The following is a 13,334-nucleotide window of genomic DNA, read 5'->3' as shown; positions in this document are numbered from 1 at the left end:
AAAATCTTCTTCAGTTTTTAAGAGTTTTCCCCTTCCTTTCCCATTAATGGACTTCTATATATACAGTACTTAAGCAAGTGATATTAAATTAAAGTTCACAATGTGCTGAATTTTAAGTCAAAATTGTTACTGTACAGTTTGTACATCTATAATTATGTATCATGTTTAAACATTAACAAACAAAAGATTTACAGAAATCCACTAAGTCATTTAAAAAAACATTTATCAACTAGGCTTTAAAGCTAAGTACTTGTAAGAATCTGCTGAAGTGGTCTGCATCAATGTGTTATTCTTAACTTCAGGCAAATACTTCATCTCACCATAAAATTCCATAAAAATTGTCCTTGCATGTACATTGCCTGAGGAAACAGGAAGTGCTATCACAATGTTTAGAGACACCTGACGCAGAATAGGAGGTGTCCAGGTATTGAATAAAAAAAAAACAAGAAGCAACCAGCTACTGCCCGAGAAATGTTTTTCATTGGCTGATTGTTCTAGCTCATTTATTACGACAGTACATTTAAAAGATATATAACTGAAACCAGTGTGCACTGTAAATTGAAGAGAAGAAAGTCTAGGGTTCTGTTTCATAGAAGAGCAGAAAGGCAGAAACAATGGAAGGATGGGCAGACAGACATCTATTACAAATTGGTAAGTATATTTGTGTCTGATTTTCCATAGTAAATAATAAAAAGGGGTGAAAATAACAAATTGTATCCCAATAAAGCACATCTGCTGTTTAACTTAGAAACCAAAAATAACCAACAGATTGCTACGATTTTTTCAAATAGATTTTAGGATATTTATTACATTTAATTTAGGGACCAGTATTATAGCACAAGAGTTTATTTTCACAATTTTAAATGGAAATGTAAACCAAAGGAAATAACTATACAGTATATTGTTCTACATGTTTCTACTGTGGTAACCTACAGTAACTACAGCTTTTCTTAAAAAAATATTTCTGTATTCTGTAATCAATCTGAGATTTCCCTAATTACAGCAGGACTGAAATTACTACTGAAACTAAAATGTTGTCAGTCAGTTCTCAGTTTATATTCTGATTTTGGAATTAAGATTAATAAAACTACGAACCTGATTGTTTGGTATTTCTATTGACAAGATATTACCAGCATAATTCCATTTACTAATAGAATCTGATGTTTAACATGTTCAATTATAGAAATAATAGAGAAATAAAGTGTCATTTAGAAGTCAAGTATAATAAGTTAGCTTGCTACATCAATGTTGTCACAATTACAGTATAACACTTAGATTACAAATGTGATTGGGTGGAAGGTGTGTAATATATAAAGAAGAACACTTCATTAATACAGTAAGTTATTGGTAGTCATTCTATTGACAAACATTTAGTGAAATGTTATTGAATTACGATGGTATTACATCTCTGCTAAAAAAACTGCATCATTGCATAATTAAACAACAGTTTCCTTTCTTGGTCTTTTCTTCCTCTTTTTATCTCACAGAGCTCACTCACATAAGACTTATATACAGTATAAGGTGTAATGTTTGAACATGACCTAATATGTGAGGTTTCATCTCTATTTTGATTTGCTCGCCAGTACTTCACAAATATTTTAAATAATTTTAAATCCATTTTTCTTTCCGCTTCAAACACCTGAATTCTCAGTTTCGAGATCAGAGGTAGGCATCTTTCATTGGAAGAACACTTTCTTAAGTAAATTTTGAATTCTGTTCTAGCATGACATTCAGTGCAGAGCAGTAAATTTTACTGTTCTTGAAAAGGAAAAATGGATTAAAATCTGGCAGGTGCTCCATCACCATGAAACGTGTGTGTTACAATTAAACAGAAGCTTGCCAATTAGTTTTGCAACCCTAAAGGTTACACAAGGTCCTGTACGTTTCCAGGGATGACCTTGAGCATACTAAGATACCAAATTAAGAGCAACTCAAAAATGTAATTTCTCTTAAGTTTGAGCTTGATCAGGTTGGGGATGTCCTCTCACTAACAGGTAGAGATTTACATTATGCTGCAGAAAATTGTGCTACCTTTTAATGTAGTGTCAGGCCGAATTATTGGATTAAACCAATAAAATATCTTTCCTGATCATTTAAGTGATCTAACTGTTTTAAAGGTGACAAAGGTGACAAATAGTGCTATAATGAGCACCAGAGTAAGGCAGCTACTGTGAATTAAAAAAACATTTAGTGTACTGAAAATTTGAGACTTTAGGTTTCTTATGGCCTATTTAGAAATAGATATGAAATGGCTTCTACAAACAATATGTAAGAAAAAAATATAAATAATACCACCTAATATTCCGATCTGTCCTGAAAGAACTGGTTCAGATGTTTTCATTGTGGTTGACTATCACTGCAGGTGGATCCTGTGAATATAACTGCACTATCTTTATAAACCATGAGAACAGGACCCAAAGTGGTTTTAATTACTATGAAAAGTCATTTGTCTTTGATCCTTGTGACCAAGCAATTATTGGTACCAAGCCCTTGCTTTAAGGCATTTTCGAAGACAGATGCTTTGAGAAGCACGTGATACCTTCTAATTATTCTCATGAGAACTTCCTTCATACACATGAATTATTTCTAAAACCATCATATTAGCTTTGTATGTAACACACCTGTAATTTTTAAACACTCCCTTCTCATTTCGACTGAACATAGTTCTCTTCTTCCTGATAAAAAAAAAGTTTATATTAGCATTGTATAGTATGGAAATATAAAGCATTCCTGTATATTTATTCAATTTTTCACAATAAATATAAAAGCCTACTAATTTATGTACTGTATAGTACAAATCTTTACAAATTTATGTAAAAAAGATTTCTACTTCAAATTGTATCACACCATGCTAAGGTATGTCTGTAGTATTTGTCTACAATTTATTTGTCTTGGAATTGGTTTTAGGCCCTAGACTGGATATTCCCATTATTTCAGTAGAAAGTTTCATACAGCACTTTTCAATACATCAGTATAACCAGAATATAAGATTAGAACACAAATTCTCATAGCTTATAACAATTAGTTTGTTTTTGTTGTTGATTAATCTGTTATGGTTTCATACAGTATACTGTATCTTGACAAAAAAAATAATTCCAATATGGGGGAATGTCTATGCTGTTTCCATTTGAAATACTGCACAACCCACATTCACATGCTTTATAAACTAAATGAACTTCTTAAGACTAGTCCGAGGCTTTTGGAAGAAATTTCTGGTTGGATAAATTAATGCTTATACTGTAATTAGGTTTCTAAACATGCATCCAAGTCAATCACAAATTAGATTTCTAACAGGGTTGTGGTGTTTTGGTGTTTAATACAGTACATTTGCTTGCATAATACTTAAGGCATTAGATGTACTTTTATGACAATTATATTTACTGTAAAACACTTGCATTATCATTGATTTTCATGAACCCATTCATGTTCAGTGTATTCGTAAATGGCATTGACACTCATCCTTTTTCACAGCAATATCAGCTTTAACACTAGCAGCTGTCTGCTCTTCGTCCACTTCTATGACTGAGAAATCTTCAGAAAGTATGGAACAGCTCAGTGACATTTCAGAATTCAATTATACCACAGGTATGTTTATGTTTTCATTTACTTGGCTTTTCTCTGTATTATATGATTGGTTCTTTCACAGAACAAATACTATGTTTTGTGAAATGCCACGCAAAAAGGTTTATTTTTTGTGCTAGAGTTAACATAATTTTAATTATTTTAATTTTAACATAAGTTTGGCTATTTGGCTCATGTGGTCCATTGGTATTTCGTTTCCAATTGATGGGAATCACACAGCTCCTTCTTGAAAGAAGACAGAGATATGACAACCAATGAAAAACACAAATCCCATTTTTTTTTGTTACTTGTAGTCAAAGTAGAAAAATATTTTTACTGTGAGAAGAATAACACGAAATGTATCGCACAGAGTGAGGAAAATTAAAAATCAGTTGATCTAATCACTCTTGATCTAAACTATGTGGGTTCCTTAACCACTGAATAATCAGCCAGGAGTCTTTATGCATTAGTGATGAATTGTTGAAATATGGAAAAGATTGGGGAGGTCAAATTACAGTTAGTCAAGGTTCTGGCAGTTGGCTTGTCAGGTATCTGTGGACTTTCTGTGTTAGTTGTGAGAGCAGATGCAACAGGTAGTGTTTGATTGGAATTCCAAATTAGAGAAGCCAGAGCATCCTTATCCTGGTCATTGGGAATCCTGTATGATTTACAATAGATTTACATCTGTGCTTTTCATTATTCCTGAGATCCCGGCCACTTAAAGTAATTGAACTTTCAGCTGAACTTATTTTGCTTTTAATTTGGCCCTTTTTTGTGTTTAGGTCTTTGACAGCTAAATATCTATAGCAACTTGAAAATGTAAGCTAGTTTTCAGTGGCCTGAAAACTGTTAAGTAGGTCTCGTATAGCTGATAACTGGTGCAATAAAGTAACTGAGAATTCAGCTACAGTGAAAATCCGAAAACAATAAATAGTATTGTCTCTGCCTATATCCCCATTGCAATAGGACAGTAATCTTTTTTATACATACTGTACAGTATGTACTGTTAGGATATTAGTCCATCACTGTTTTACCTGTTTAGGTTTTGCATGCTAGGAGGATACAATGTTTCTCCATGGTACCATTTTTGCATTTTTTCAGATATGACTAAATGGCCATTCAGCAAAATGTAACAGGTTGAATTCATGAGTAATGCATACAGATATCAATTATTAACTTACCTATTTGTGTCTTGGGATCCTGCCCATCTAAACCAGTAACAATGCAGTTTGATCTGGAATACTTTGGCTTAAAAATAGTTTAACCTCAATTGTGACAAGACATGTCAGTGTCATATTCATTTTCCTTTTTTTTGTGAATTTTGTGGTGATGACGAAACAATATAAACATGGTTTGGAAATCGCTGTGTCTGGGCTGTGTCTGTGGTGAAATTGCACTTATGGTTGGTATTACATAAAGCAAAGAAAAATCCATTAGAGATTAGGGAACCAATGATTAAGACAAAAAGAAGTACAGTCACGCCTTTTCGCTCAAGTGATACTAGCACCAAAGATTAAAATGAAGCGTGACACAGTTTAATCTTTGTTTTCAGTGCTTACTCACTAATATGTTTGTCTTGAAAAAGAAAATCATTGAACTTACAGTACATGTGGTAAAAGCCAATTTTCATTTATTGAGTAACACAAAATCTTACCACTTACCTGAATAGTTAGTTATTCAGAAAATAACGAGAATTTTAATTTACCTTTCTTGTCCTGTTACTTTAATCTTTTTTGTCCCTTTAGATGGAAGTACACAAGTGCCTCTTACATTAGAACTTCTAAGTCCTTGTGCAGGCGATGACCAGAGTTTCTGCATGAATGGACTCTGCAGCTATCACAAAGATCTCAATAAACCTACTTGCAGGTAACCATGTGCAAATGTAATAGATTTCTTTGTGTATATATTTATTTGCAAATAAAGTATAATCAATTTAGTTTATTTCCTTTATACTAAACACTAGATGAATTGATAATGATTCCAGATGTTATGTTGTCTTGACAAAATTATTTGTTCTCGCTGCACATGAAGTTGATTAATTTTTGTTCATATTTGTCAAGTAAACCCATTTAGTCATAAATGTTGCACACTTTCCATACATTTTCTATTCTATTCCTGTATCATTGAGATTATATTTTCACCACACATTTTTATTGTTTGCACATAACTTGTGGATTACATATATAAATTTTAACCTATCCCAGTTTCACTCTGGTTAAAATCCCTGTTCTTGTGTTGCTGGAAGACTTTTTTTGTGAACAGTTCCTTATCGACATTTTAGCTCAGATACACATGGTCATTGCAGAATTGTTGTTTTACACAGGAAAACCTGTTTCTATTTTGTATTTGAAGGTGTTACAAAAATTATACTGGTGAAAGGTGTCAGCACCTAGTCTTGGACTCTCATGGCGAAGAAAGTCCTGAAAAGCTCATTGCTCTAGGAGTTGGTGTTTTTCTGCTCTTCTGTGCCATTTTAATTCTCTTCTGCTGCTGTTTAAAGAAAAGGTACAGTATACAAGAAACACCTTATGATGCACAAACCCATAAAGCATCTATCAATCTGTTTTTTTTTAATTGTATTATTTATATTTACTGTAGATGGATATATGTAGATTTAAGACTAACCTTGTATATTTTTTTCAAATTCTGAAGTTTTATTTTAGGTACTGTAGTGTAGTAATAAAGTATACACGAATGAGTTAAGTCCAATTAAACCACAAGTCAGTTTATGCTGTAAACTAACTGATACAGATCATCAGAGTCCAGTGTCCCACTAGTTTTCTTCATACAAAGTACTATATAATGTATTTCTCCCTCAAAATAATTATAATAGTTATTAAGTATATGACAGAAATAGAGTTAAAGTGCTATTTGTGAATCCATCCAGCATTGAGACAAAAATCAGAGAAAGAAATCTTTAACTCATCAATCATTACTGCTAGAATACTACGGAATTGTGACCAGCTGTTTTATATAGAAATAAATATGAACTGCACTAAAACCCCTTTATCTGATTATAGGAGGATATTATTATTGTATTAATCAAATTGGATGAAAGACACAAGGACCACAGATGTCAATAAAGACAAATACATAGTCAGTGAAAAAAATAGATGATAAAGCAAAACTAAATGAGTCATCTCATTCATTCATTAAAATGATTTTTTGTTTGAAAGTATTATTTTAATCAAGAAGCTACTATACAAGACCTTGTTTCTGTATTATTTCTGAAGATTCCAAATCAGATACCTGAAATAAGGTGTCTGACCTTCATAAAAAAATTGAATGATATTTAAATATGGGACTGGTGGTCCTGTACAGTATGTGGTTTAAACAATGTTCTTAACGGTATCTTACAGTGTCACTGTGCTTCTTTTCAGATGTGTGAAACAGAAGTCTACGTATAAGATATGCCCACCAGAAAACACAGTCTGAAGGTTTAAAGTGAACATGGGAAAAACACTACTGGTTGTAATAGCAAACTTTAAGTTGCTGCTCACCCAGACAGTTATAGTAAGAGAGACCAAATGATTTCAAATGCATCCCATAGTAAAGCTTTCACTTTATGAATGATAGCTCATTGTGAAAATTTTTCAATATGCTTTGTCTTGAATTCTGTAGCTGCAAATAAGACACTTAAACAGTTACCGAACACAATTGCAGACTACATAATAAAATAACATCTCAGTGAAATTAGCAGATGAAAGATGGACTCAAAGTAAAATAAATCTGTAACACCTTAGCAGTGATTACCGAAGTGAATAATCCTTGACAACATAACTTGTTACAGATGCCAATTAAATCATTCAATGGATTATTCACAAAATATATTCATAAGAACATAAGAATGGTCACATAAGAGACAAGGCTGTTCAGCTCATGTTGACCATTGGTTTGTTGGTAGTTGACTGATGCATGGATTTCATCCAACTGTTTCTTGAAAGAAACTACTGTACAACATGGCTGAGTAGCTTGTGTCATATGACCACAAGTCAAATAACAACTGTTATAAAGCAGATTATATTGGTATGAAGACCACATTTTATTGGTATGACCAGCTAAACTTCTTGGTTTTGAGGGACAGCTGTATGGCCATTAGGATAAGGAAATCTGAACTTCCTATGATAAACCAAAGGATTACTGTATTAGAGGTGCCTTAGGGAATGGTGCAAGGGTGTTAGTGTGCCAAATGTTATGGGCTAATGGACTAAATGTTTAGGTTTATACCCTAGAAAGCTGGGGAGTGACAGGAATTAGGATTTGTCATTCTCTCAATCTTTTGTTATAAACTAAATTAAGAAGCTGGTGCACTTTAATATTTTCAGAAAACACAAGCAACATTTCAATATTCTTTGAGACCCAAGACAGAAGGCAAGGGTTTATGTTCACTAAAATCATCATCAGTGCCTTGATGAACAGTATAGTGTTAGTACAGAATAGTATGTATCCCAATAAGAGGTCATTCTATAAAATTATACTGTACTGTAACCAATTCTATAAAATTATAAACTGTACTGTAACTATTATTCGATGTGTTCTTTAAAAAAGACCCAAGTAAATGCTAACCAATATTCAGTGTATGAACAATGATGTTCTTATGTTCTACTCAAGGTTAGAATGATTAGAAAAAGTTATTTCATGACATTTTGATCTGAAGCCAATCCTTTTTTTCTGAAGCACTTCTATCCAAAAAAAAAAAAACAAGAAAAATATAACTTGTTAGAAAACAATAAACTTTGTTTGTGTACACCTAAACAAATGTAGAGAGGTTTAATACCCGAGAATAGTGATTCCTGCTCTTAGGTGTTCACATTCATAATGTTGACTGACAGTAAAATATATATTTTTTTTTTTTGCTGGGAAAAGATTTTTGCAATGTATTGAAACCATTATTTTAAAAATCATTTTAGCCCTGTGTACAACACGAAAGCTCCCTTTTCTTCCAGTCAGCAATGTGCACACTTCAGATCAACTTTCTCTAAAACAGTGTGATTAAATATTTATTTAAGTTATTAATGAAAACATTCTGTATGTTTTATGTGCATGATGGTTTTCTAATAAATCCTAGAATAACTTTAACCAAACTAAACTGGGGTCTCATTTGTGTTGTCTTTGTGTCTTCATTACCTTATGTGACTCTCTGAGGGGTGCAGCAGTTCCCAATGCTGTCCCTTCTGGCTTTTTGTCCTTCCTGAGTTCTTAATCACAAGCTAATCAATTTCAGTCTTTTTGTTTGCATATTTAAAAAAAAATTGCTTTCAACTCTTAAAACATATAAGAGTTTTGTAACTCTTATCAACCTAGTGCTACTTTCTAAATTGCAGAACTCCTCTTATTTAGGTACATTGAAATGTACTGTAAATGTAGAAGGAAAAAGTGGTCATTGACAGAGGGTCTGATACATTTTATCTTTGTAGATAAAGCCCAATTCTAGATATATCAATTTGCATAATAGACAAAAGCTGTTAAAAGATCATTAAATACATACATACATACATCATATGTTTCTATTTGATTCTGCCTATATCTAACTTGTAAATACTATAACTTTTTACCCTCTAATGTTTATACTGTAGCAAACATTCTAAAACCTTCACTACAAAGCTGAAGTTCATGATCTTTTTTTCCATATGATTATAACTACAGTATGTTTTATTAGGAGACATGTGAGTGTGAGACAAGATGAATAAACAGGCTACAGTATATCTTGAAAGAGTTGATCTCAGGTGAAATGCAGGGACAAGAATGTTTGCCTCATTGTGCAGACATCCGTATGTCATACAGTATGTTTGTTGATGCATTCCTAAGAAACAACATGCTCTCCTAGTACCTTAATATAGACTTGACATTCAATAGTTGGAATTCTTAGAACACTTATTGAAATCACATTGTTTATGACGGCATTTACAATCAGGTGCCTTCGTCACTGTGTATATTTTATAATGGATGCTGAGCCCAGAAGGTTTAAAGACCTGTATAAAGGTGTATTCTTGTTTTTGGTCCTCCTGTCCTCTTTGTGTTTGTGAGTTTGTCAGTTTGTGGCATGGCCATGAGCCCAAGTGTCACCACCCCAAGATAAGAGGGTAAGTAAAAGTGAGTTTCCCATGTTCAAGGTGTCCAGAGTAAAGGACTGGTGTTGCATTGTGTACACTTGCTTGGGTAAAACTGTTGTCTGCTATTTCAGCCCTCAGCGAGCTAGGCTTTCTTTTGATTTTCTAATTACTTAATGTTGCTAAAACATACAGTACATTTACTGCTTTTTCAGTGAGTGGGTCTGATCATCATTCACTCTAGGACTCACATTTGGCAGTGACATATGTATGTCAGTAGTTCTGTTAGATCCTAATGAATGTGATAGAGAGATGAAGAGTATTTGGCATGACTTGCTTAGCTGAGGGAATGGCAGGCTGGGCATGAGAATAGGCCCAAAACACCCTCACTGTTGAGAGGATTGAGCTAGGGAGTGGCTGCAGGGGTGTAGATGGGGTGGCAGGAGGAATGAGCAAAAGATCTCATTGTAGTGTAATGCCAGTTTTAGGCACTTTTGAAATACAATGAAAATATATCAATAATAAGCTCATTACTGTATATTCATTGAGTATCACTGCATAACACATTTTATGTGTTAATAACACATTTTAATTTTACCTTCTCCCCCAAAGTGGAGCTAGTGGTTCCTAATGGCTGTGTCTCATCTAGGTGGGTGCTAGACTTTAGTGATGAATGAAGTGCATGCTCTCCTATAAACCTTTGAGCTAATAACATGCAAATAATTTATTACTCCCATAAGTGATATGGTACTTCCATTCCATGTGTTACGACCGTTGTACTTTATGTTGTTGTAGTACATTTTTAGTCTTTGTTTTAGGATAAAATTGATATTGCAACAATGTTTATCAGGATAGTCCCATATGATTGAGTCTTATGGGACTACCCCATAATATAGTACCTGAGAGCTGTGAGGTGGCAGCACTACTGCTAAATGCTATGATAGAAATATACCGTATAGTTTTCTCTGGAGGCATCAGGGAAAATATTCTCTTCTTTATTAGCCTTTTCTTCTTAATTCCTTAAGCATGATATAAGAGGGTACAACATTTTCAAATATGTTGAAATACTATAACCAAAATTAGCATTTGCTTCACGGGTGTATGTTTCTACTGGATGCACTCTGGGAATGAGTCACTAACTGGTATGTTGTTTTCCCCGTGATATCACTACTTATGTTGAGCATGTGTCTTACATGTTTAACTGTCCTTCATGTTGTTTTTTGTTTTATTAAATATAACTCTGGAAACACATCTGTGGTTTTGGTTTTGCCATACTGTACCTAATCTACTTTTCCAAGTGGTGAATAATTTGACAACCACCAAAACAAAATGCTGTAAACATGTTATCCAGTAGCACGCACCTTTATTCATTACTTTAAGAACTTAAATGTAGGCTGTTGTTTTTTCACGTTTCACTTGCTTTGGTGCTTTGGTACCTAGGGGACACTACATTTTTAAACTTTCTCTGAAAATATTCTTACCCTTTGACAGGAATGCTTGGTTGATTTTTGTCAAATATATCCTAAATCAAAAACTAATTTTGTGTTAAAAGACAATGTTTAATATTTTTCAAACAATTTTTATTGGTTTTAACAAAAAATAATATGTACTCTACAACAAGACAAATTATTTCTTCATGTACTCGTTTTGGTACTGTCTTCATGAGTAATATGAGATGCAGACAGAATACTTTTTTTCATGGCTGTGTGGGCCCTTCTCTCAGGGTGAACATATGAAGTGATTTGGTAGTTCCATTTACTGAATTGTTTTTTGTATTCAAGACTTTTGGGTCTTATCATGGCTGAAATGACAATGTCACAAAATATACCATAAGGGCCCCAAACTGTTGCCATTTTGATTTTGATTTTCATTGATGTTCAAGGGAGAGCAGAGTAAGGTGGTCACACAGGTGTGTGTTTAAATAAAAAATGACAGTCACATGTTGTTAAATATTGAATTTGTTATTTTACAACTGTAAGAAGAGTGTGCATGATCCTTTCCTCTGGAAAAAGTGTCAAATAGTGTATGTGATGACTAAGATCTTAAACTTTTCCAGTTTGTCTGTTTTCTTACAAAACAACAAGAAGATAATTAATTATCACTAACTTAGTAATTCATTACATCATGTGCCACATTTAATAATTTTATCAATAAACATAGTGCTTTAAATAGGCTCCTGTACTTAATTAATTTCCACCCATACTGGATTGTTTTCAGCTTTTCCCTGAATTGTAATTGTTAAAACAATTAAAGGTACATGTATAACAGAAACTGGCATACATAAGGTGTGTAAAAAGAGTTTTTTTTTCAGTTAAACATCAAGAATTTGTACTTGAATCTTAATATTAAACCAGAATGAAAGCTTATATAATTAGTTCTTTCTTTGTTTTAGGATCTCAATTCATGTAAAAGTAATGTACAGTTGTGAGAAAACATTTGTGAACCCTTTGGAATTATCTGGATTTCTGCATGAATGGCTTCTAAAATGTGATCTGATTTTTACCGAAGTCATAATAAGAGATAAAGACAGTCTTACTTAACAAACAACACACACAACATTTTACATTGTCATATCTTTATGGAACAAAGGATTAAACAATCAAGGTTATTGATGGAAAAAGTATATGTACCCTTCTATTTAGTAACTATTGGAACCTCATTTATTGGCAATAACCTCAACCAAACTCTTTCTGTAGCTGCTGATCAGACCTGCCGAGCGGTTTGGAGGTATTTTGGCCCATTCCTCTATACAAAACTGTTTCAGGTCATGTATATTTTTGGGATGTCATGCTTGAACGGCCTGCTTCAGATCACGCCACACCATTTCAATGGGATTGAGGTCAGGACTCTGACTTGGCCATTGTAAAATACGGAAGTTCTTCTCTTTGATCCACTCCTCGTTGATTTACTCCTGTGTTTTGGATCATTGTCATGTTGAATAACCCAACTTCTTCTGAGTTTTAGTTCATAGACAGACACCCTGACATTCTGCTGTAGGATTTCCTGATACAACTTGGAATTCATTGGTGCCTCAATGATTGCAAGCTGTCCAGGCCCTGAGGCAGCAAAGCAGCCCCACACCATTATACTCACGCTTCACAGTTGGGATTAGATTTTGGTGTTGGTATACAGTTTTGTTTTCTCTATCTTTTCAAGATGTCGTTATCCTAGAGGTTCACATACTTTTTCCATCAATGACCTTGATTGTTTAAACCATTTGTTCAATAAAGATATGACAGTGTAAAATGTTGTGTGTGTTGTTTGTTAAACAAGACTGCATTTATTATTATGACTTAGATGAAGATCAGATCACATTTTAGTAGCCATTCATGCAGAAATCCAGATAATTCCAAAGGGTTCACAAACATTTTCTCACAACCGTAGTTTGCCAATACAAAGGAACAGTGTTTTAAAAACATTTCCCATATGCCTTCAATAAAATGTAATTCTATATTTTAATTTCAAAAGTCTATGAAAAGAAGTCCCTATTGCACCCAGATACGTAATTGTTGATTAAATGAATACAAATACAAATATATTTGTTTTACCCAACTTTAATATTATAGATTGCCAACCACGATATCACCACAATTGCAGTATACAGCAGTTCGATGTAGCTGAACATGTATATTGTACACTTCATAAGATAGCAAGTGCTGATCCCTCCACTTAAAAATTCCCAGTGACAATGTGGTAAATTTTGAAAACACACCCTGAAGAATT

At 33.4% G+C, this 13,334-nt stretch overlaps 1 protein-coding gene across 1 annotated transcript; it reads left to right on the top strand.

Annotated features, from left to right (window-relative positions):
• Positions 1-544: 544 nt before the first annotated feature.
• Positions 545-8,640, top strand: LOC102685433 (epigen). Its single transcript, XM_015339063.2, has 5 exons — positions 545-651; positions 3,472-3,585; positions 5,307-5,427; positions 5,914-6,066; positions 6,942-8,640. The coding sequence occupies exons 1-5, from the start codon at positions 615-617 to the stop codon at positions 6,994-6,996; spliced, it is 480 nt and encodes a 159-aa protein (XP_015194549.1). The 5' UTR covers positions 545-614; the 3' UTR covers positions 6,997-8,640.
• Positions 8,641-13,334: the final 4,694 nt, after the last annotated feature.

This window comes from Lepisosteus oculatus, chromosome 3 (assembly GCF_040954835.1).
Source record: "Lepisosteus oculatus isolate fLepOcu1 chromosome 3, fLepOcu1.hap2, whole genome shotgun sequence".
Taxonomy (NCBI): Eukaryota; Metazoa; Chordata; class Actinopteri; order Semionotiformes; family Lepisosteidae; genus Lepisosteus; species Lepisosteus oculatus.
Note: the sequence above shows the minus strand (reverse complement) of the source record. Positions and strands in the feature narration are given on the sequence as shown.